This window comes from Podarcis tiliguerta, assembly GCF_965153285.1.
Source record: "Podarcis tiliguerta genome assembly, chromosome: 3".
NCBI lineage: Eukaryota > Metazoa > Chordata > Lepidosauria > Squamata > Lacertidae > Podarcis > Podarcis tiliguerta.
The window spans coordinates 3,888,315-3,912,065 of NC_139536.1; the positions used below are offsets into that span (position 1 = coordinate 3,888,315).

The 23,751-nt window shown below is 48.7% G+C and overlaps 1 protein-coding gene across 6 annotated transcripts in view; it reads left to right on the forward strand.

Annotated features, from left to right (window-relative positions):
- NCOA1 (nuclear receptor coactivator 1) overlaps nt 1-23,751 on the forward strand; it is a 313,251-nt gene that overhangs the window by 257,617 nt on the left and 31,883 nt on the right. For all 6 annotated transcript variants that reach the window (XR_014509245.1, XM_083432484.1, XM_083432488.1 and 3 more), the window contains 6 exons: nt 647-742; nt 1,860-2,000; nt 4,492-4,639; nt 6,388-7,717; nt 18,344-18,512; nt 22,474-22,659. Coding sequence is in view for 5 of the 6 variants with exons in the window: in XM_083432484.1 (XP_083288610.1) it covers nt 647-742; nt 1,860-2,000; nt 4,492-4,639; nt 6,388-7,717; nt 18,344-18,512; nt 22,474-22,659 (2,070 nt within the window). In the remaining variant the exon portion in view is untranslated. The remainder of the gene's footprint in view (nt 1-646; nt 743-1,859; nt 2,001-4,491; nt 4,640-6,387; nt 7,718-18,343; nt 18,513-22,473; nt 22,660-23,751) is intronic.

The window sequence follows — 23,751 nt, forward strand, 5'->3', positions numbered from 1 at the left end:
TCCTTGGAGTCCTTGCTTAAGGCCCACCACTCTAATGAGTCATTTGCCCCAGTTCAGCCAGTGTGGTGTAGTGGTTAAGAGCGGTGGACTCGTAATCTGGGGAACCGGGTTTGCTTCCCCGCTCCTCCACATGCAGCTGCTGGGTGACCTTGGGCCAGTCACACTTCTCTGAAGTCTCTCAGCCCCACTCACCTCACAGAATGTTTGTTGTGGGGGAGGAAGGGAAAGGAGAATGTTAGCCGCTTTGAGACTCCTGAAGGGGAGTGAAAGGCGGGATATCAAATCCAAACTCCTCCTCCTCCTGTTCATTCTCTGGGATGTCTCCTAGGAACAGCTCACGCCTCTGACACCAAATCCCAGACAGCAGCCACTGTTTCCGTGTTCCATTTTCAGGTTGGTTGCAGGGAATGTAATTCCTTTGGCAAAAGTCGCCAAAGTCTTCTTTGTAGGGGGATCTACTTTACTCTTTGGGAATAGTGGTTTTGAAGGCATGTATGCTGGGTGAGGTCTGCTGCTGATGCTTGCGGTCTGGAAGAGGCGAGTAAAAAGCAAGAGGGTTTTTTTACAGGGAAGCACTTGCTCTGTATAACCCTTCCCACCTCCAACCTTGCTTTTCTTCTGTTTCTCCTCCTCCTCTTCACGGCAGACTTGCAGTCCTGTCTGATATGCATCGCACGAAGATTACCTCGATCCACACCTCCTGCTACATCAGAATCCTTCATGACCAAGCAGGATACTACAGGTACCATTCAGAAGGGTAGCCAACCCCTTAGCCCCAGAGGACATTGCACCCCAGTGCAGCTACCAATCGTGGCATGGAGAGGGTTGACTTGAGAGCAGGCACCCCCAAACTCGGCCCTCCAGCTTTTTTGGGGACTACAACTCCCATCATCCCTGACCACTGATCCTGTTAGTGAGTGATGATGGGAGTTGTAGTCTCAAAGCAGCTGGAGGGCTGAGTTTGGGGGTGCCTGCTTGGGAGCAGCTGGTAGCCTAAGTGCACTACCTTGGCCACAGTCTGCAGTTCCTATGTATGTTTGGAGTTCTGTGTCAGCAAGAGGGGCCTCTGTTACCTTCAAAACTGGGAAGAACTCACTGGGCACATCCCAGTCGTTCCCCTGAACCATTTCATAAGGAAACATGGCGGGAGGGGAGGGATCAGTGGAAGTGAGCAAGGGAAGGGAGGAGAAGGGACAGTGGCCAGCGCTCTGTGTAGAATAGTCTACATATTTATTTCTAGAAAAAGAGCCCTGAGCAAGAGAATGGGCAGGAATTGTTTGCTGGGGCAGCGGGGAAGCTCAAGTGATGGAACTGGAAGAATGAAGGCAGGATATACATTCAATACAATAATAATTATTATTATTATTTTATATATTTTATATATATTATTTTATATTATTATTTTACATGAATTTTACTATCTAAATATATATAAATAAATATAAAATTATTATTATTATTTATATTTATATTTATATTATTTATATTTATTTATATATATCCCGCCCATCTGGCTGGGCTTCCCCAGCCACTCTGGGCGGCTTCCAACAAAATATTAAAATACATTAGTGCTTCAAACATTAAAAGCTTCCTGCATTATTGGTATTTATTTATTTCTTGAGGAGTTTTTATACCCTGCCTTTCAACCTCCAAAACAAAGCAGTCAAGGCAGCTCGTGCTCTTTTTTTAAAAAAAAACTACTACCAGAACTATCCAGAGGACTTTTATTTCAATAAAAATAAAAACGGAACCACCTACAGATCCATAGATAAGAGTCAGCTGTGCTTCTGAATCCATATCCCTCCATTGCTCTTTCTTTAGACGTTCAGTCCTAACGTGCTTCTCTCCCTTCCGCTCAGGTAAAATCATCTCCATCGACACCAGTTCGCTGAGAGCGGCAGGCCGGACCGGCTGGGAGGATTTAGTGAGGAAATGCATCTACGCTTTCTTCCAGCCTCAGGGCAGGGAGCCATCTTACGCCAAGCAGCTATTTCAGGAAGGTAAAAAGGCTCCTCTCTTTGCACGCACTGCCATTGTTGCTGGATAAGTGCTTTCCGGACTGAAAAATAAGACTGAAAGTGGGGGGGGGGGACACACACACCAGACAAAGAAGGCAAATAACGCTCCCAAAGGAAGTAGCTGAAATGGCTGACTAATGCCCGTGGCTTCTCTGGCTGGCAAGGGGGGTCCTTGCCTGCACACTCAATAGGATTCCATCAACCTGCTGCCAGTTGTCTCTCCACACTCCCATGGCAACCTTGCCTAGGAGGCTGTTGGCCTGCAGTTTAGGGGTGGCGTGCCAAGTCCGAGGCCTTCTTGCGGCCCTTTCAGGAAGGAAGAGCGAAAGCGAGTGAGCCAAGTTATTCAAGGCCGGCTGCCTTCTTGGTCCCGAAAGAGGATAGTCAAAAGTCTTTTTTCTTTTCTTTTTTTAAGAGGGGAGGGCACCTTTTATCCAGAAGGCTAGTGTGGGCATTGTGGTTGGACTGAGACGAGGGAGATTGGGTACCCAGTGGCCTTGAAGCTCCCTTGGGTATCCCACGATCAGTCATGTTCATATTCTCTCTCTCTTTCTCTCCTCTCTTCTGTTCTCTTCTGCTCTGTTTTCTCTCTGTGTGTCGCTCTCAGCCTGACAGGGTTGTTAACTGGGATCTCACAGCTAATTCTCCCCTGGTCTCCTCGCTGGCCCAAATAGGACTAATTTAGCCAGCTAGCCCTGGTAATCATCTAATGTTTATTGGATGGACTTTCCCCCTAAACTGATTTTTGAATTCTGAATTTATTGTTATTCACGTTTTATACTGTATTTTATGCTGTTTTTTGTTGCATCAATTAAGGGTTTTAAATCTGTTGTTAGCCGCCCTGAGCCTGGTTTTCTGAACAGGGAAGGGTGGGGTATAAATAAAAATTTATTATTATTATTATTATTATTATTATTATTAAGAGGACATAAGTGGGCACAGGGCAGGGGATAGCTGATCTATGCTCCCTTGAACTCCTTTGAGAAAGAAAGGTGGGGTAAAAATGGAACAGATAGTGAAATTTCCTATCTTTTTATTGCTGTAAACCGCTTTGATATGCACAAGTATTTTAATGAATAAATTTATTCGCCACTTTTCCTGAGTGCTCAAAGCACCTCACACGCATTACCCTGTGTGACCTTATAAGAGCTCTGCAAGGTGGGTCAGTACATCACCCCCGTAGTGTGGAGGCTGAGATAATAATGTATTTCCATGAATTGGTTCTCCTTGTTTGTAGCCCTGGGAGCATTTGGCACCAGTGAGTTCCATGGATATTTTGTGGGTAGGGTGGTTGTTTGATGCTTGCTCCTGGTACCCAGGTCCTGGGGGTCTTTTTCTCCCCCCCCCCCCCAACATCTCCCTGTATTTCCCTGGGCACTGGGGCGAGGGGCGGGAATAATATTTGGGAGCCAGCAGCCTTCAAGTGCTCAGCCACAAACTGACTTGGGCAACCAAGCCCCTGCCTCAGTTCTCACATCTGTCAAATGGGAGCCATGTTCACCAGCCTCCACGTTGATGTGAGGACCAAAACAAAAAACAAAACACCATTATACAGCAAAAACCCTTCCAGAATCATTCTTGGTTATGGTAAATAGAAGGCAGCAGAATGCTTCTCAATTTGTATTGTATTATTTTATGTACTGTGGCTTGCCGTTGTTTTATTGATTATAGTTTCGAAATAATTTATTGTAACTGCTGAGTGGGTTTCTGTTTCACTTTTATATGTTATTATTACTTAATAATATTCTAATGATTGTTGAATGTTACTTTTTGATGTAGGTTGCTTATTTTAAAGTTATGTTTTATTATCACATTTCTGTATTGCATTAGAATGTTTTAAGATGTACATTTTTTGTTTCTTCAGCTTGTAAACCGCCTTGAGTATTGTAAGGTAGAAAGACGGTATACAAATTAAAAATGATGATGATGATGATTGTCAGGGAACTGCCATCAGCTCAGAAACGAGAGATGGAAGGGCAGTCGTGTTATAGGGAACCTCTGAAGATCTTGCGAAGCAGCTCCTCCTCTGGCGAGGAGCAAAGCCCCACCTCCAGTGGAGAGGAGGTGGTGGGAGCAGGGGATGCTAGGGAGAGCCTCAACGCCGAGGCTGAGCAAGCCGGAGGGGAGGGAAGTACCCCTTTGCCAGCGCCCAGTCTGCGCAGTAGGTTTCGGCGCAAGGGGGAGAGGAGAAGGCTGGGGGTCACGTGACTGTTATGCTGGGGGAGGTACAAGGACCGCCCACTCCCAGATTCTGCTAACGACTGAGCCGGACATGAACTTGCAACGCTCTTCACTGTGAATAGTTTGCACTGATAATAAAGCCTGGAAAAGACAGGTTGGAGTCTTGCCTGTTTGCTCTCGAGCAACCACACCACCAGCACCTGACAAATGATGAAATGTAAGGCATCCCAGCCCATTAACCCACGTTCTCTCTCTTTTTCCCCCCTTCGCTCCACGTTTCCCTCCTCCCCAGTGATGACACGGGGCACAGCCTTCAGCCCATCTTACCGGTTCACACTGAGCGATGGGACTGTCCTGAGCGCTCATACCAAGTGCAGACTTTGCTGCCCTCAAGGCCCGGAGATGCAGCCTTTCATCATGGGCATCCACATAATTGAGAGGTGAGTCTCAAGAACCAGTTTCATTACTCATCCTCCCTTCCTAGCTCTTTTCTGCCTGTGCGACCCCACAAGACACCAGGTACAGAGGCGGCACTCTTATGTATCAAATAATGGTGATAGCAGTTGACTTGCATCTCTTCCATTTGGTCTGGGACTTCTCGTTGAGGAAAACTCAGAAGAAACGTCAGTCCTCAGAAAACGGGCTTTTCCTGGGGAAAGTGGCAAGGCAGAAGAGGTCGTAGACCCAACAGAAGTGTAGATTTGCCCTCTGTTGTGTCCCCTTCATACAGGATAGTTTTCCAGTGATAATGTGAAGATTGTCCATTACCAGGAAATGGCACATTTTACCGCATTTTGTGAAGTACAGTGGTACCTCGCAAGACGAAAAACTCGCAAGACGAAAAACTCGCAAGACGAAAGAGTTTTTTGTTTTTTGAGTTGCTTCGCAAGACGAATTTCCCTATGGGCTTGCTTCGCAAGATGAAAACGTCTTGCGCCTTTTTCTTGAAACCGTCAATGCATTCCTATGGGAAACCGTCAATGCATTTCCTATGGGAAACCGTGCTTCGCAAGACGAAAAATTCACAAGACGAAAAAACTCGCAGAACGAATTAATTTCGTCTTGCGAGGCACCACTGTATGGTGTGAGAGAGAGTGTATGTGAACAGCTCTGGCTCATGTTTGAGCCTTGGCCATTCAGAGGACACAGCTGTGAGCAAGCAGCCCCCCTGCCACACAAACACACCCACTTTACCTTCAAAGAACCAGAAGGGTGTGTGTGTGTGGATGACTTTGGCCTTTTCATTCCCCTTCTGCCACCCCCACCCCTCAACTTTAAAAGACTGTTTTCTCCACCTGCTTTCTTTCCTCTCGTTCGCCTCTCATTCACGTTCACCTTCTGAGTTAGAAGAGAAGTGTGCCTGGCCCTTTGACCCCTAGGAAGGTGGAGCTTGAAAGAAACCCCTGAGGCAGAACCTGGGTTTCAAAGTTCCCTGAAAAATCACAAGGGGGTTATCATACCTTTTTCCAATGCTCAAGAGGAGGAAGAACCAGTTAGGAGCTTTCCCTTCTTTGGGCTTCTAGGCTTCTTCTGTTACAGAAAGCATGTTAGATGGGGATTTGGTCACATGTGGTGCGGTTCTGTGAAGGTGATCAAGCAATGTGTTCACTGATCTTCCTTCTAATTTCCATGTGGGTAACTAGCTCCTATATAATGTTTCTCATGGGACGCAGGTGGCACTGTGGTCTAAACCACTGAGCCTCTTGTGCTTGCTGATCGGAAGGTCGGCAGTTCGAACCCCGCTACGGGGTGAGCTCCCGTTGCTCGGTCCCTGCTCCTGCCAACCTAGCAGTTCGAAAGCATGTCAAAGTGCAAGAAGATAAATAGGTATCACTCCAACGGGAAGGTAAACGGCATTTCCGTGCACTGCTCTCATTCACCAGAAGCGGCTTAGTCATGCTGGCCACATGACCCGGAAGCTGTACGCTGGCTCCCTCGACCAGTAAAACGAGATGAGCACCGCAACCCCAAAGTTGTCCGCAACTGGACGTAATGGTCAGGGGTCCCTTTACCTTTAATGTTTCTCACAAATCATCGTCATCATTTATTATGTATACCCCTCTTCCCTCCAGTGATGTGGACTACCAAGTGATGCAGGTACCAAGCCTTAGGGCATATGAAACATCCAAGTTGCTGCTCTCTTTCCTCCACCAATCACCCCCCCCCTCTCTTCTTTTTCCTGACTCAGAGAACACGGCACGCTGTCCCCTCAAGAAAACACTAACTCCGGGATGCCTCTTCCCCGCGTCAGCCCCTCGCTGAACCCCAACATCTCCCCCGGACAAGGCATGGCTCTGCCCTCCCCTCTCCCTCCTGCCAACGGTAGCATGCTCACTGCCAGCGCAGCAGGCCACCCGCCGGGATCCAGCCTGCATAGCGGTGGCAGCGGCAGCAACAACGCCGCCCCCAGCCAAGCCACTTTCGGATGTTCGCCTGGGAGCCAGATGGGAACGAACGTTGCCTTAAGCCAGGGCCAGGCCGGTCCCCAGAACAGTAGCCATGCCATGAGCCACAACAGCTCCCCGATGGGCAGCCCCGGGGTCACCCCACCGCAGTTCATGTCCCCCAGGCATCGGGTGAGCCCCGGGCTGGTCCACCGGCCCAGAGTGCCAAGCAACCCTTTCTCTCCCCCCATGCCCACCACGCACTCCCCGGTGGGCATGGTGAGCGGCTGTGGCTCCAGTGGCTCCCTTGGCAACAGGCCGTACCCAAGCACCCCGCTGAACTCCATGCAGGGACTGGCCGAAGGGCCCAGCCCCCCGGTGGGCTACTCCACGCCCTCCCCTGTCCTGCGGCAGCCCAGCAACCAGAACTCGCCCAGCCGGATGAGCCTGCCTCCCGTGAAAACGGAGCCCAAGGACAGCAAGGAGATTGCCTCCATCCTGTGCGACATGATCCAGTCTAATGGCGGCCCGGGCAGCGCCAAGCCTGTGGAGCTCTCCGAGGGCGACCACAAGGGCCTGCAGGCTACCAGCCACAAGCTGGTCCAGCTCCTGGCCACCACGGCCCAGGAGCAGCTGCGGCACGCTGACGTGGACACCAGCTGCAAGGAGCCCTTGTCCTGCACGGGCTCCTCCGGGACCCCTGCCTCCGGGAACCCGGTGGGCAGCGCCTGCCCGTCCTCCCACAGCTCCCTGACGGAGCGGCACAAGATTCTGCACCGGCTCCTCCAGGAGGGCAGCCCTTCGGACATGGGCAGCCTGGCCGCCATGGAGCAGGAGAAGAAGGACAGCGCAGGGCCTGGCACAGCGGCCCCCGCCCTGCAGAACCAGGCCCCGGGGGCTCCGGATGCCCGGCTGGAGGCCGACGCCGCAAAGAAGAAGGAATCGAAGGACAACCAGCTCCTTCGCTACCTGCTGGACAAGGACGAGAAAGAGCTGGCGGCCAACCCCACCTTGAGCCTGGAGGACGTCAAGGTGAAGGAGAACCCGGAGCAGCTGGAGCCTTGCAGCGTCGCTCAGTCCCTGCTCGCGAAGCCCCCTGCGCCAGAGGAGGGGAAGCTGCAGCCGCAGAGCCAGGTGGGTCGTCTCTCCCGGGGGAAGGGGTCCTTTCCTCTTAGAAGAGCAGCAAACATGTCGCTCCACGTTGGGTCTTGGGTCGCCGCGGTTGGCTTGCGCCTTCCTTGCTTGGCGCTGCAACTGTTTGCAATTGCACGACCTATCCCAGTGCAAGTGAGCTTTTTGCATGACCCTGAGATTTGTGGATGCTCAACTCACAATATTGGAGGGGGGGAGGGTTATTAGAAATACCCTTTGGCAGTCTGATAATCAAGCCTTGATCGTTTGAGGAAGCAGCGGGTGAAACACAAGGGTTGTACACACAAGGTTCAGTCCTCACAATCTTCTGTTTAAAATTAATCTTGGCGAAGACCTTCCGTTCCTGGAGAGTTGCTGCCAGTCAGAGTAGAGGGTATTGGGCTAGATGGACCAGTGGTCAGACTCTGTATAAGGTAGTGCCATTAGGAAAGACGTCAGGAACGGCATGTTGATTTTTGCATGATCTTTACCATACAACCTGCATGGTTCTACTGAATTTTCTGCCTTCTTAACGGAACTTCCCCTTTAAATGAAACATGTATGATAGTTTTCAGTAATATTACGTCCACTCTGGTCATTTATTTTCTGTTACTGAAAATACACAGAAACTCGTGCTTGGTTGAAATGTCCCTTCCTCAATTTCAGGGCCCCTTTTGCAGGCTAAGGGGATTTGTGGTGGGGAAGGATTCTAGCCGGTTTCAGAGAGCCAAAGTTCACTAGGATTCCACTCGGCTAGCGGCCATCTCTTCTCCACCCCATTCTCAAAGCCTTAAGAACAGGGATAGGGAACTGGATCTGACCCGTGGCAGACCACTTTGACAGGTGGACGAGGTCAACGATCTGCCACCAGCGATTCATTTTTCCTTTTCTGGCTGGTGAGCTGCGCTACAAAGGAAAACCCAAGCCAGGTTTGCCACCTGGCAACCAAGAAGCAAGAAATGGTCTTCCTTGCATCCACCAGCTCTTCATATATTTTGAGACATGCAATACCACTATAGCAGTCCTGATTGGGGGCTGTGCTTTCAGACCAGAGAGCCCAGAACAAGGAGCTGGTTTGTTTTGCTCATAAAGCACCACAAATATAAAGCTAGCCCTGGTGATCATCTAATGTTTCTTGGATGGATTTCCCCCCTAAATTGATTTTTTATTTTATCGTTGTTCACGTTTTATACCATATTTTATGCTATTTTCCGTAGCATCAATTAAGTGTTTTAAATTTGTTGTTAGCCGCCCTGAGCCTGGTTTTCTGAACTGGGAAGGGCGGAGTATAAATAAAAATTTATTATTATTATTATAAATCATAGTAAGATGGAGTAATAGCCGCATGCCAAGGCCAGCATCGGAGGACTCAAAAGTCAAAATTTCGATAGTGAAATTGCAAGACTTCAAAAGCACCACCAATGTTGTCACTGTTGGTTATACAGTCCTGCAGCTGACCCAGTTCTCAGATAAGTGTACCTGCGTCAATGGGCATATCTTCAAAGATCACTTAATTTAGTTGCACACTGAAAAGAGGCCCGCGGTGCGAACTGTTTGCTAGGCACAACGCCTGTCCCTTTGTGCCTGCCATGGTGTAAGGCAGAAGAAAAACCTCCGTGCGGACTGAGGTGTTTTCGTTTTATTAAATTTTGCAGGAATTTTGTGCCCAATCGGTGGTATTAAATCTCTGCAGTCAAGCCTGTTGCAAGGCTGCATTGTAGATTCTGTTGGCATCACGGAGAAACACACCTTGTTTCAGAAGCACCTCTGGCATCACCAACAGGAGGGCAGGGGAGTTCACAGGCTTTTAAAGGGCTTTGGGCTATTCATCCCCAACATTTCCTGAATTCAAGAACCTCATATGATGCGAGTCTGTGAATGGGCTAAGCACGACTAAGAGACTTTCCAGTCTCCCTCCTGTTCGCTGGCCGGGAACCGGCAACTTTAAGGTACCATTATCTCTTGTAATAGAGTTATTAAATGGCAATGACTGTTCCCTGCAAGAGAGATTTCGGCGTATAAATATTCATTACAATTGGCCGTGAATAGGAGAGGGCACTGCTTTCTTTTCTTTTCTTCTCCAGCTGAGGAAGATGACAACATGGATAAGGCTGTGTTAATCCTTTTTATCAAACAGACCAGGGAGAGTTTGACATTTCAAGTGCAAGACCACTTACAGGCTTGCGTCAGAATGGGGCTTCTGTGTGTGAATAGCCCCAGAGCCCCATGGAAAGCCTCAGATAACAAATAGTGCCCTAAAGCGCCCTAATTAAATTAAGGGGCCCATTCATCTGAGAATCCCCACTTGGTGATCGCATCCGGCACTGGGACTCCAGCTCTCTTTGTATCCTGTCCCACAAAAGGCCCTTGAGCTAACGGCATCCCATCAGCTGCTCCTGGCCTCCTCTCTCCGGTTTCTTCCCAGACTTTGTAAACGGAGCTTCGTCCTATGTCAGCTTCCCGAGTTCCATCGCAGCGCTAAATCAGAAGCAAAGGCCGTCTCTTTGGGGGCACCTCGGTTTCGCAGGAAGCCTGTCGTGCTGGTTGCATTTTTGGCCGTGCAGGTCAGAAGGAACCTGCGCACCTGGAATACGCCGATTTGGAAGCTTCTGAAACCCCTGAAATTAGATTTACCTGGGGGAAGAGTGATGGTCTTGCAAGGCTCTCAGTGTTAGATTTAACAGCTCAGGTTTGGCATATACTGAAATGTGTGGATTTGCTCTGGCCTCTCCTGTGATCTGTCAAGCTCAGCAGATGCACTATTTATCTTCACTGGCCCTGCTTCCATTTGGTTTTGAGAACCTGGACTAGGAAACACAACCGTGCCTTTAGTGTACCTGCTCTGTATGCAGATGGTCCCCCAGCCCTTGGCCGCATCTCCAGTTCAGAAGGATCGGGGAGCAGTGGGTACGGTCCTTTCTAGGTCCCAAGGAGCCTTTCGCAGGACTGCGCTAGACGAACAAAGAATCTTGGGGAGGAATTTAGTGGTGCACCAAGGCAATCATTTTATCAGGGCACGCATTTTGGCTAGACAAGAAAAGCCCCCACCTCCCTGTGCTGTTCTGTGGGAGGGGGTTTCTCCTGATCCCACCCCAGAGCCCATTTCAGGGGGCGCAAGGGAGAGGAGAGGGCAAACCCCATTGTGGAAGCAGGCCTATCTAGTTGTTGGCTTCTTCATTTGTTTAGGGACGCAGATGGCGCTGTGGTCTAAACCACTGAGCCTCTTGTGCTTGCCGATCAGAAGGTTGGCGGTTCGAATCCCCGCGACGGGATGAGCTCCTGTTGCTCTGTCCCAGCTCCTGCCAACCTAGCAGTTCAAAAGCACGCCAGTGCAAGTAGACAAATAGGTACCACTGCAGCAGGAAGGTAAACGGTGTTTTCATGCGGTCTGGCTGCCGTCACGGTGTCCCGTTGCAGCAGAAGCGGTTTAGTCCTTCTGGCCACATGACCCAGAAAGCTGTCTGTGGACAAACACCAGCTCCTTCGGCCTGAAAGCGATATGAGTGCCGCAACCCCACAGTCGCCTTGGACTGGACTTAACCATCCAGGGGTCCTTTACCGTTTCACCTTTTTATTTGTTTTTGTCAAATTTATAACCAGCCTTTCCTCCAAGGAGCTCCAGGTGGGGCTACATAGTTCTCCCCATTTCATCCTCCCCACAACTGCGAGGTGGGTTTGGCTGGGAGTGAGCGACTGGTCCAGGTCACCCAGCAAGCTCCGTGGCCAGCTGGGGATTTGAACCCTGGTTTTCCAGGTCCTATCCTGCACCACCATGCTTCCTATCTGGTTCCTGTACCTCCCAAGCCCTCTCCAGATGCCCCTTTCTCCATGCAAAAAGAAGCACCAGGGATGAGCACACTCAAGCCTTCCCTCCTCTCTCACCCTCTGTGGGGGGCTGTGTGCAGGGGGGAGCTTATGTGAGCACAGCTGGCTCCCCCCTGCAGCAGACAGTTGCCCCCCATCATGCAGAGGCCAGGCCAAGCAGCTCATCCTTGCTTCCTCCTCCTGGCGATGTTTGTCGCGTGCAGACAAAGGAATGTCTGAAGTGGGCTGTCCTGCGTTCCTAGTGCTCTTTGGTTGTTTTCCAGTTATCTCTCTGGGGGAGCGGGTGCTTTGAATTGGTTCCTTCTTCTTTTTTCACCCTTGTACATGTTAGCTGCTCCGAGAGCCCCTTTGGTGTTAAAGAACTGGGTATAAATGGATGGAATAAATGAATAATAACTGTGCGAGCAAGTCGGAATCTCATCTGTGCCATTAAATTGGTCGCTGGAGGAGAGAGCCACTCAAGCAGAAATTTTCAGGGGGCACTTCTCTCGCTGGTGTCTAGATCCACAACAGAATGTTCTTAACATACATTGTTTGCCAACACAGTTCTGGGTCTGTCCAAGAGCAGACCTTTGAATCTCTCTCTCTCTCTCTCTCTCTCTCTCTCTCTCTCTTTCTATCATCTATCTATCTATCTATCTGTAAGGGACGTGGGTGGCGCTGTGGGTTAAAGCCTCAGTGCCTAGGGCTTGCCGATCGAAAGGTCGGCGGTTCGAATCCCCGCGGCGGGGTGCGCTCCCGTTGCTCGGTCCCAGCGCCTGCCAACCTAGCAGTTCGAAAGCACTCCCGGGTGCAAGTAGATAAATAGGGACCGCTTACTAGCGGGAAGGTAAACGGCGTTTCCGTGTGCGGCTCTGGCTCGCCAGAGCAGTGATGTCACGCTGGCCACGTGACCCGGAAGTGTCTCCGGACAGCGCTGGCCCCCGGCGTCTTGAGTGAGATGGGCGCACAACCCTAGAGTCTGTCAAGACTGGCCCGTACGGGCAGCGGTACCTTTACCTTTATCCATCCATCTATCTATCTGTCTATCTATCTATCTGTCTATCTATCTATCATCTATCTATCTATCTATCTATCATCTAGCTAGCTAGCTAGCTCTATCATCTATTTATCATCTGTCTATCTCTCTATCATCTATCTATCTATCATCTATCATCTCTATCATCTATCTATCTATCTATCATCTATCAATCTATAATTTATCATCTCTATATCAATCTATCAATCTATCTATCTATCTCTGTCCTACTTCTACCCTGCCTTTTTCTCCAAGGAGCTCAAAGTGGCGTACATGGTTCCACCCCCCATTTAATCCCTGTGAGGTAGGCTAGGCTGAGAGGCATCCACAAGACCACCCAGTGAGCTTCATGGCTGAGTGGGCATTTGAACCCTGCTCTCCTGGTTCCTAGTCAGACACGCTAACCACTACACGGCACTGCCTCTCTTGCTGCGACCCTTGCACACCCGGCCACATGTGCACAGACTTGAAACTCAAAACACTGCTCCTTGAGTCAGTTTGCCGTGAACCCTCTTCTGCAATAGGGGAATAATTGCCCTGGCCTTCCCTACAGTGATATTCTGAGACAGGGCGTGTGAAGTGCTTTGAGCACTGAGGAAGCACAACATAAATCTCTTTAGTTATTATTTCCCCCCCGGTACTTAAGTCCCGCATTTCCTCCCAATGGGAGCGCAGAGTGGCTGACAATACAGTATCGCACGCACAGCATTACAAAACATTTTTAAAACCAGTTAAAAACCTAGCCAAAAATGAAAGCGGAATAGGAACCGCAGTAACCTGGAAAGGAAACACAGTCCGCCAAGAAGGTTGGCTACAGTCCAAGGATCCATGTTAAACAGAAAGTGCCTAAACGAGGCCTACGTGTGGAACAACTGCATGTCATTTGGGAGGGAGCTGCATAACTGGGGGGCCACCACCAAGAATGCTCTGTCGCACATCACCGCCAGCCCCACAGAAGCTGAAGCTGGAATAACAAGCAGGGCATTCTTTGCAGAACCTTGATAGCTGGGCAGGGCAGTTGTGGAGGGCGAAGGCATTCTCTCAGGTTCCTGTCGTTTGGGGCTTTGGGTACTAATGCTGATGCCTTGAATAGGGCTCAGAAATTCATAGTGTGGTGATTTGAGGATCAGGGTAATGTGATTCCCCCTCGCCACTCCAGAAAGCAGCAAGGCAGCAGCATTCTACATGCAAAGCATTGCCCTCCTAGCTGCTCCTGGTCTGGAAAGTGCTCTACATCTCCGCTACTTGTTAGTTTTTCTCTGTTGGGCTGTTTCCCTGTTGCTTTCTTTTAGCCTTTGTAATCCTCCCATTACAGAGGCTTAAACTCAGTGGCCTTTGCACTGATTTCCATGACTCTGTAAGACTTTGCTTTCTTTTTTTCTTTCCTCCTGGACCTTTGCTCTTTATTGCTTCTGAGATGCAGAGAGCAGAACCGCAGACTGCCTTTGAGAGGTGTGCTTTATGGGCAGTCAAGATCCCTAATGCCAGCCTGGCCTTGGCCTAAATGGCAGCTACATCCTTGTTTAGAGAGGTGCTTCTGTGGCACTTCTGCTAAGTAAACTATCTGCTTCAAATGTCCATTCCGGGTAGCCCGACCACTGCCTCAGTGTCCTTTCTCTTGGCAGATCAAGATGAGCAGGTGACAGCAAAAGGTTTTTAGCTGGGGCAATCAGAATAAGATCCACTGTTTGACTATTGATTAAAAACCCTAAAATGTATTTTATATAACCGACTTTTTATTTCTATTTGTATATCCTATTGTTGTTTTACTACTATGGCCGATGGCTGACACAAATAAAGATTCAATCAATCAATCAATCAGTCACGATGAAAGCAGCATGCAAATCACCCAAGTCATTATCATAAACTTCGCCAGCCAACCGGTTGTGTTAAATGGAGAGTGCTTTGTTTTACACTTGTTGAGCAAAACGATGCAAGTAAACTCTTATTTCTTAAGGCACTGTGATGGGCTTGGTTTCTCATTATATCATTTCCTCTCCAATTGTCTCCTTAGATCACATTCCCACCTTCAAGTACATTTCCAGAGCTTATTCCTTTGTTGAGGAGATTTGCTAAAATGTGTCAGTGAAGAGACAGAGAGGAGGGAGAGATAGAATGAATCTAAGCAGACAAGGCTGTCTCTTGCAGTTTTTCTTACGAATAACTGTGGAGAAATTTTGATCTGAGAGAGAGAGAGAAGGGAACGAACCTTGGATCTGAGCTAATGAGACATAGCTGTCCTGCATCAATACCCATCCGAGGGCCCATCCTTAGCAGACAAAGCAGCTGTGGCAAAGATCATTCACCCATTGTGGGGAGGCATTTACTCCCCAACAGCATCTAGGGTCTTGTGCTTCCCTTCATCAAGAGCACAGGGGAAGGTTGATCTTGACAGGGGACCTGGGAACAATTCAGCTGCAACTCAAGCAACCCACACATGAGCTTTTTGTTGTTGTTGTTCAGTCATTTAGTCGTGTCCGACTCTTCGTGACCCCCTGGACCAGAGCACGCCAGGCACTCCTGTCTTCCACTGCCTCCCGCAGTTCGGTCCAACTCATGCTGGTAGCTTCGAGAACACTGCCCAACCATCTCGTCCTCTGTCGTCCTCTTCTCCTTGTGCCCTCCATCTTTCCCAACATCAGGGTCTTTTCCAGGGAGTCTTCTCTTCTCATGAGGTGGCCACAGTCTTGGAGCCTCAGCTTCAGGATCTGTCCTTCCAGTGAGCACTCAGGGCTGATTTCCTTCAGAATGGAGAGGTTTGATCTTCTTGCAGTCCATGGGACTCTCAGGAGTCTCCTCCTTCAAAAGCATCCATTCTTCGGCGATCAGCCTTTGGTGGCAATAAGTTCAGGGGAAGCAGTGAATCCCCATTCTGTCTGAGAAGGCAGCTCCCAGGGCCTGAAGGATGCTGGAGCTCAGCTCTCAGAGTGTGGGGCACCATTGCTTGGAGCTTCCAAAACCCATGTAGTGGCCTCATTCCAGGAGGAGGAATTCTGAAGAGTGCAGCTCAGTCCAAGTTAGGGATTGTTTTGAGGAGGAACGCAACACGGGAAGTGGCTCAGCCTTGTTTGCAATATTTTTGTATATACATTATGAACATTTCCCATTCTTCTTTAAAGTCCTCGTCCTCTTGGTCCCTGAGCTTCCCAGTTAACTTTGCCATTTCGGCATAGTCCATCAACTTGATTTGCCATTCCTCTTTCATCGGGGTTATCTCCTCCTTCTGTCTCTGAGCGATGGACAGCCGAGCAGCGGCCGTAGCATACATGAACAGTTTCTTCTGATCTTTTGGGATCTCGGTACCTATAATTCCTAATAAAAAAGGCTTCTGTCTTTTAAGAAACGTTGGTTTAAACATTGTAAACAGGTCAAAACATTAGCAGGATTCTAAACACACTTGTAATGAAAGTGTACGCATGGATAATTTAGGAATACAAAATAATTGGAGAAATATGGATATGCGGTTAAAATAGAATTAAGCGGACCCATGGATGGGATGGGGGGGGGGGGAGTCAATGAGATTCAGTGTAATCTCAGCACGTGGAACTGTATGACATTTTTATGTAAGCTTATCTCCTGTGTTTTTTTCTTTTTCTTTATTTTTGGAAATTTAATTTAAAAAAACAAATTAAAAAAGAAAGTAGCTAAGCCGATGGTGCAAGCGATTTTTTTAAAAAAAATTCTAGTCCACCAAAAAGATGTTCAGGTTTTCAAAATAGCTTTTAATTACAAGTTGCTTTTAATGCAAGTAACTTTTAGTAGTCTTTAATGCCGGGGTGGCAAGTGGACAAGGCATTTGCTGTCTCTCTCTTCCGCAGGAGGGAATCTCTGTTGAGATGATGCCCTGTGAGCCATCATGTGGTGCTTTAGTTAGGCCGTGTTGGCCTCAGAGGAATTGCCCAGGCACAGAAAGGCGAACCAGCAACCTCACATTTTTCGGAACGCGAATAAACAGAAATGTGTGCCTGTGTTTTCCTGAGTACAGTGGATGCAGAACTCCCACCTGGTGAATATGGCTGCTCTCTTTCTCTCTCTCTGCAGGCTCCTGGTTATGAAACTGTTCCCCATGTGTGTGAATATGTGTGTGTGTGAGAGAGAGAGAAAGAGACCGACTGATTCAGCATTTGAAACATCTTGCTCTGTGGGTGTGAGAGTTGAAATGTCTTGTTTCCAAACTGGAACAGTTTCTGCTCAAAGCAAAACCCACCTCACCTTGCCAATGGTTTCACTCTCGGAATGTTTCTGGATGTTCACTTTTTTTTTGAGCCCGCAATGTGCTATCACTCTCTGGATCAAACTGAACGTAACGCATACCCTTCCCTTTTCTTCCGTTACATTACGGCGGCGGACTTATCTGATTTGTCCAGGCACGGTGTGTGCCTGGAACAGACCGGGGAAACTGAACACTGCTGTTGCTGTAGCTGCAGGCCCAGCTTCTTCCATGCAGCATTTCCCTCCCTCCACTTAGCACCTTTAAGGAAACAATTTATTATTATTTTTCTGGTTGGAGGCTGTGAGTTGCCATCCAGCCAAATGTCAAATTACTGCTGGGTTTCTGCAGGATGTGGTCCATGTAGAATATACAACAGCTTTTGACCAACAATGCAGAACTTTCTAGATCATGGTTTGTTTGTTTTTCAATTAAGCATTGTTTGAAATAAAAGTGGTACCTTGGTTTACAAACTTAGTCTATTCCGGAAGTCTGCTCTTAAACCAAAGCATTCTTAAACCAAGGTGTGCTTTCCCATAGCAGCGGGGGACTCCATTTACAAATGGAACATGTTCTGCTTCCGAGGCAACGTTCACAAACCAAAACACCTACTTCTGGGTTTGCAGCGTTCTTAATCCAAGTTGCTCATAAACTAAGCTGTTCTTAAACCAAGGTACCACTGTACTTGCAGAGAAGAAAGGGGAAGGATTTTAGCTCAGTGGTATATGATTTTAGCTCAGTGGTATATTCACCTGCTTGGCATGCAGAAGGTCCTCAGCATCTCCTTATAGGCCTGGGAGAGACTCCTGCTCTGAAATCCTGGAGAGCCAATGTTGATCCTTGTAGACAACACTGAGCTAAATGGACACAATGGTCTTAAGTTTATGCTGCATTATGACAATGGGACGCAGGTGGCGCTGTGGGTTAAACCACAGAGCCTAGGACTTGCCGATCAGAAGGTCGGCGGTTTGAATCCCCACGACAGGGTGAGCTCCTGTTGCTCGGTCCCTGCTCCTGCCAACCTAGCAGTTTGAAAGCATGTCAAAGTGCAAGTAGATAAATAGGTACCGCTCGGGCGGGAAGGTAAACGGCGTTTCCGTGCGCTGCTCTGGTTCGCCAGAAGCGGCTTAGTCATGCTGGCCACATGACCCAGAAGCTGTACGCCGGCTCCCTCAGCCAATAAAGCGAGATGAGCACTGCAACCCCAGAGTCGGTCACGACTGGACCTAATGGTCAGGGGTCCCTTTCCCTTTCCCTTTTAAATGTGTGTTTTGGGAATATGTCTGAAAGCCAGCTGCCATTATTCCTGCCAAACCTCTACTGGCAGGGAGTTCCACAGGACAGGGCTAAAGGCTGGGTCTCTGGTGAAGGCCAGCTGAACTTCAGTGGTGTGGGGAACCCCCCAGAAGTGCTCTTATCAGGATGGAGCATAAGGAGTGGACCCAAGTTGTTCAGGGCTTTTGCGAATTTGCGCCATCCAGGCCAGAGCAAAATGCTTGTGGTTGGTTTCTTGTTCCACCCGTGGCTGCCCTCGGAGGTTCCGTGGCTGACCTGTGGCCTTGCTTCCTTCCTTCAGTTTGCGTCGGAGCTTGACCAGATTCTGCCGTCGCTGGAGAAAGCTCAGCTGCCACCAGGACTGTGCGGGTCGGAGGCTGCCGAAAGTGGCGGCATTGCCATCAAGTCAGAGATCCTGACACCTTCCCTCCAGCCTGGCACCGCCGCAAGAACTCCCACGGGGATGAGCTGTACGTACTTCTGCAAAGTCTTTCTTCCCTTTCTGTAACTCCCAGGACTGGGCCTGCTCTAACTTTCTTGTTCATGCTCTTAATCCACCTTCTTCACAATGTGTCTGATAGACTGGGGCCTGGTACCATTGCATTGGCGTGCTGAATGCCAGGTGTTGGTTGAGGAGAAAGAAGCAGTGGGAATACTCCTTCCAAATTCTGCAACCAACCCCAACACTTTATCAGCTTGATTTGGCCGTGTTTAACATGGGCGGGCTTAAGATTTAGCTACTCGCATCACAAGGTAGGAGATGGACATGTTAAGTGTTGGCTAGAGTCCTGTGCCAATTTTCTGTCAATTTAAGCTGGCAAAAATGCAGTTTCGTCTTGTACGTGAACTAATTTATTGTGTTGGGGAGGCAAAAGCCCACCTTGTCACATGCATGGAGTAGGTGACTTGACCAGGAAGAGAAGTTTGCCTAATCTTCCCTTAGTCTTCTCTTTTGGGGGTGTTGCTGAGATGGAAGAATGTGCCCCACACAAGAAATGTCCTGTTGCCACTCTGCCTCGTCAGCTGTGGCTCTGCAACTCCGATCATGTATAATAATTTATTTATTATAATTTATGAAAATAATTTATTATTTATACCCCACCCATCTGGCTGGGTTTCCCTAGCCACTCTGGGCAGCTTCCAACCGTGTGTGTGTGTGTACACACACACATACACACACACAAACATATATATATATATACATATATATACGGTGGCGCTGTGGGTAAAAGCCTCAGCGCCTAGGGCTTGCCAATCGAAAGGTCGGCAGTTCGAATCCCCGCAGCGGGGTGCGCTCCCGTTGTTCGGTCCCAGCGCCTGCCAACCTAGCAGTTCGAAAGCACTCTCGGGTGCAAGTAGATAAATAGGGACCGCTTACTGGCGGGAAGGTAAACAGCGTTTCCGTGTGCTGCGCTGGCTCGCCAGATGCGGCTTTGTCACGCTGGCCACGTGACCCGGAAGTGTTTCCGGACAGCGCTGGCCCCCGGCTTCTTAAGTGAGATGGGCGCACAACCCTAGAGTCTGTCAAGACTGGCCCGTACGGGCAGGGGTACCTTTACCTTTACCTATATGTACACGTATATATATATATATATATATACACACACACACACACATACGTACACACATACATAATAATAATAAATTTTTATTTATATCCCTCCCTCCCCAGCCGAAGCCGGACTCAGAGCGGCTAACAACAGTAAAAGTAACACAGTTTACATAAAATCACAATCAATTAATTGAAATACATTCTAAAATCAATTCATTCTAAAATCAATTCAGAATCAAATTAATGGCAACCATTGGGCTAGAGTTCTATGAGGATTACCAAAGGAGGGGGTCAGGCTGTGCGTTGGCCAAAGGCCTGGTGGAACAGCTCTGTCTTGCAGGCCCTGCAGAAAGATGTCAAGTCCCGCAGGGCCCTAGTCTCTTGTGACAGAGTGTTCCACTGGATCGGGGCCACAGCCAAAAAGGCCCTGGCTCTGGTTGAGGCCAGCCTAACCTCCCTGTGGCCCGGGACCTCCAATATGTTTTTGTTTGAAGACCGTAAGGTCCTCCGTGGGACATACCAGGAGAGGCGGTCCCGTAGGTACACATACACTTAGACATACACAAACAATACAGCATTAAACCTTAAAAACCTCCCTAAACAGGGCTGCCTTCAGATGTCTTTTAAAAGTTAGATAGTTGCTTATTTCCTTGACATCTGATGGGAGGGCGTTGCACAGGGCAGGCGCCACCACCAAGAAGGCCCTCTGCCTGGTTCCCCGTAACCTCACTTCTCTCAGGGAGGGAACCGCCAGAAGTCCCTCGGAGCTGGACCTCAGTGTCCGGCCTGAACACTTTAGCCGCAGCCAGCATAGCCGGGGTGAGGGATGATGGGGGTTGCATCCCCAAATCGTCTGGAAGTCACCATGTTGGCTGTAAACCAAAATAAAAGGACTCGCTTGCAGGGAAGAAGCATTTATTTGCTTGATTTTACCATTGTTGAGCAGCACCTAAAACAGAGGGTCAACAGCCACCGGATGAGAGTGGGCCACCTCAGGTCAAGAGAGGAGATTCTCAAGTCCTAGTGAAGTTTGTGAGTGACAGCTACTAGACGCATCAAAGGAGGGAGATTTGCCTTCCCATAGTCAGGAGGTCTGAAAGAGTGCTGTCAGTTCCCAAGCTGCCCTGCTTCTTCCATCCCCTCTCCGATAAATTCCCAAACGTCAGACAGCGGCTTTCCACCCAAGCTTGTTCCTTGCATGCTAAAAATCCTTATTCCAAGGATCTGAATGCCTGCAGAAAATCCAGTTTATAAGGCCATTCAGAAGTCATTGGCATGTTTTGACTTGACTGGGCTCCTTGTACTGCTGGAGATTAGGGGACATGCAGAAAATGTCTTTTAGAGTTGACCGTCAGTTCCATTGGCTAGTGATCACTTTCCCTTTTATTCTTGTTTTATTGGAATGGGCTTTCTTTGGCCGGGAGTGTGCAAGCTTTTGAGTTAACACGGAACTGTTCTTCCTGGCAAAGAGCATTGTGTGATACAAAAGCTTACACATGCCTTGGAGGTGGTCCAGAAGACAAAATGATCTTTTAGGATGGTTTGGAGTGGACCCTGAAATGTATACAGCAAAAAAAAAAAATGTTGTAGGAAGTGGATATTGGAGTGTATCTATATGGCCAGATCTGGTTAAGGCAACCAAGTAGATCCCATTAAACCCAAAACACTTGTCAAGCTGACAACATTTTTAAAAAATCTGAATAAGAACTTTTTGATTTCTGGAAATTTTCAAATTTGAGGTTTCTTTTTTAAAAAAAATCCTTTTGTGGTTTTGGAAAATTTCCAGACCATCGTGCAAAAAAAAGCTTGTATGTTTAAATGCTTAGCGTCCCTTTTCTGAATCTCTCAAACAAAATAAATCGTTATTGGGAAGGTGAACAAGAAGAAAGTGAGTTTGGAAATAAAAAATGTGAACGTTTGCAGTCAGGATTTTCAGCTTGTGGACTTGTGGTTCAAACCAACTTGAGTGCTTTAGTGGCAGTTGCATGAGAAGAGTAACTGAAAAGAGCAGCGGCCCAAAAAAGAAGAATAAAGTAAGCCAATTTAATTTGGATGAGTAGTTTGGATGAGAAGAGGGGTCAGGAGAGCCCTCTGGTGGACTGTGCAGGAACTCCAGCACATGGTGGAGACTACATCAGCGTTTCTCAACGGGGGGGTGGGGGTATAGTCCCCTGCCCGCCCGTCCCCAGGATATTCCAAGGGGGCCATAGCACAAGACTAGGGGGGCACAGAGGGGAGAGAGAAGTGACCGAGAAGAAAACAGAAAAGAAAACAGAGAAGTACAGTGGTGCCTCGCAAGACGAAAAGAATCCGTTCCGTGAGTCTCTTCGTCTAGCGGTTTTTTCGTCTTGCGAAGCAAGCCCATTAGCGGATTAGCGCTATTAGCGGTTTAGCGGCTATTAGCGGTTATTAAAGGCTTAAGGGATTAGCGGATTAGCTGCTAAAAGGCTATTAGCAGCTTAGTGCCTTAGAAAAAGGGGGTGGGGAGCGAAAAAAAATCTCAAGACTTGCAAGACATTTTCGTCTTGTGAAGCAAGCCCATAGAGAAATTTGTCCTGCGAAGCACCTCCAAAACGGAAAACCCTTTCGTCTAGCGGGTTTTCCGTCTTGCAAGGCATTCGTCTTGCAGGGCACTACTGTAAAAAGGTTCAGAAACACTGCTGTATATGGCCTGGATATTCCTTGCCATTGTTCACCCTTGATCTGAAGTGCATGGCGTTAAGCCTGGCCACTCTTGGAAGTGAGCTTCCTGGAGGATGAGCAGCCATACTGTCCCCAATGAGCCCATTGAGGTTTCCGCAACCCAGGTGCCAGCTTGATCCCTGTTAGTTGCTCCTGGGCCTACAGTCACCCTCTGATTTTTCACTTTTGTGTTCCAGCTGTCAACGGTGGGCAGGGAATGCAGGCTGGCCGGTCCCCCTTCGAATTCTGCGACCCCCTGGAGCCGGTTCAGCTCAGGACGGCGCCTTTCTCCGCAACCAACGGCAGCAGCCCTCACCCGGTTTTGCCTTCCGAGCAAGGCAGGGGGGCGGTACCTGGACCAAGCCCCTTCCAGCCTGACACAGGTAGGTGCATCTGTGGCACCGGACGGAAGGACCCCTGGCGTTCTTTCAGTAGACAAAATACACAGTGGTACCTTGGTTTACGAACTTAATCCGTTCCGGAAGTCTGGGAGCCAGTGTAGTGTAGTGGTTAAGCGTGGGTGGAGGACTCGTAATCTGGTGAACTGGGTTTGCTTCCCTGCTCCTCCAGATGCAGCTGCTGGGTGACCTTGGGCCAATCACACTTCTCTGAAGTCTCTCAGCCCCACTCACCTCACAGAGTGTTTGTTGTGGGGGAGGAAGGGAAAGGAGAATGTTAGCCGCTTTGAGACTCCTTCGGGTAGTGATAAAGCGGGATATCAAATCCAAACTCCCCTCCCCCTTAAACCAAAGTGTTCTTAAACCAAGGTGTGCTTTCCCATAGCAGCGGGGGACTCAATTTACAAGTAGAACACACTCAACAGGAAGCAGAACATGTTCTGCTTCCAAGGCAAAGTTCACAAACCAAAACACCTGCTTCCGGGTTTGCAGCGTTCTTAATCCAAGTTGTTCATAAACGAAGCTGTTCTTAAACCAAGGTACCACTGTATAGTCCTTCTCCCGATGACCCTTTGAGGTAGTCGGCCTGAGGAATAATGAGCCACCAAAACTCACAACTGCGCAGGGATTTTCACCACGCTGTAGTCTGTCTCCCACTCCCATTTTGTTGTGAGTTATCATCCTCATCGGTTTATTGCTAAAGTACCCTTATTTTGTTCAATTTGCATGCCGCCCTTCATCAGGGCAGTTCACAACATGAAAATACAATATAAAAAAGACGAAATACATAATAAAAACAAAACAAAAACCTTCCCAAAACACACATTTAAAAGGGAAAGGTAAAGGGACCCTTGACCATTGGGTCCAGTCATGGCCGACTCTGGGGTTGTGGCGCTCATCTCGCTTTATTGGCTGAGGGAGCCGACATACAGCTTCCGGGTCATGTGGCCAGCATGACTAAGCCGCTTCTGGCGAACCAGAGCAGCGCACGGAAACGCCGTTTACCTTCCCGCCAGAGCGGTACCTATTTATCTAATTGCACTTTGACGTGCTTTCAAACTGCTAGGTTGGCAGGAG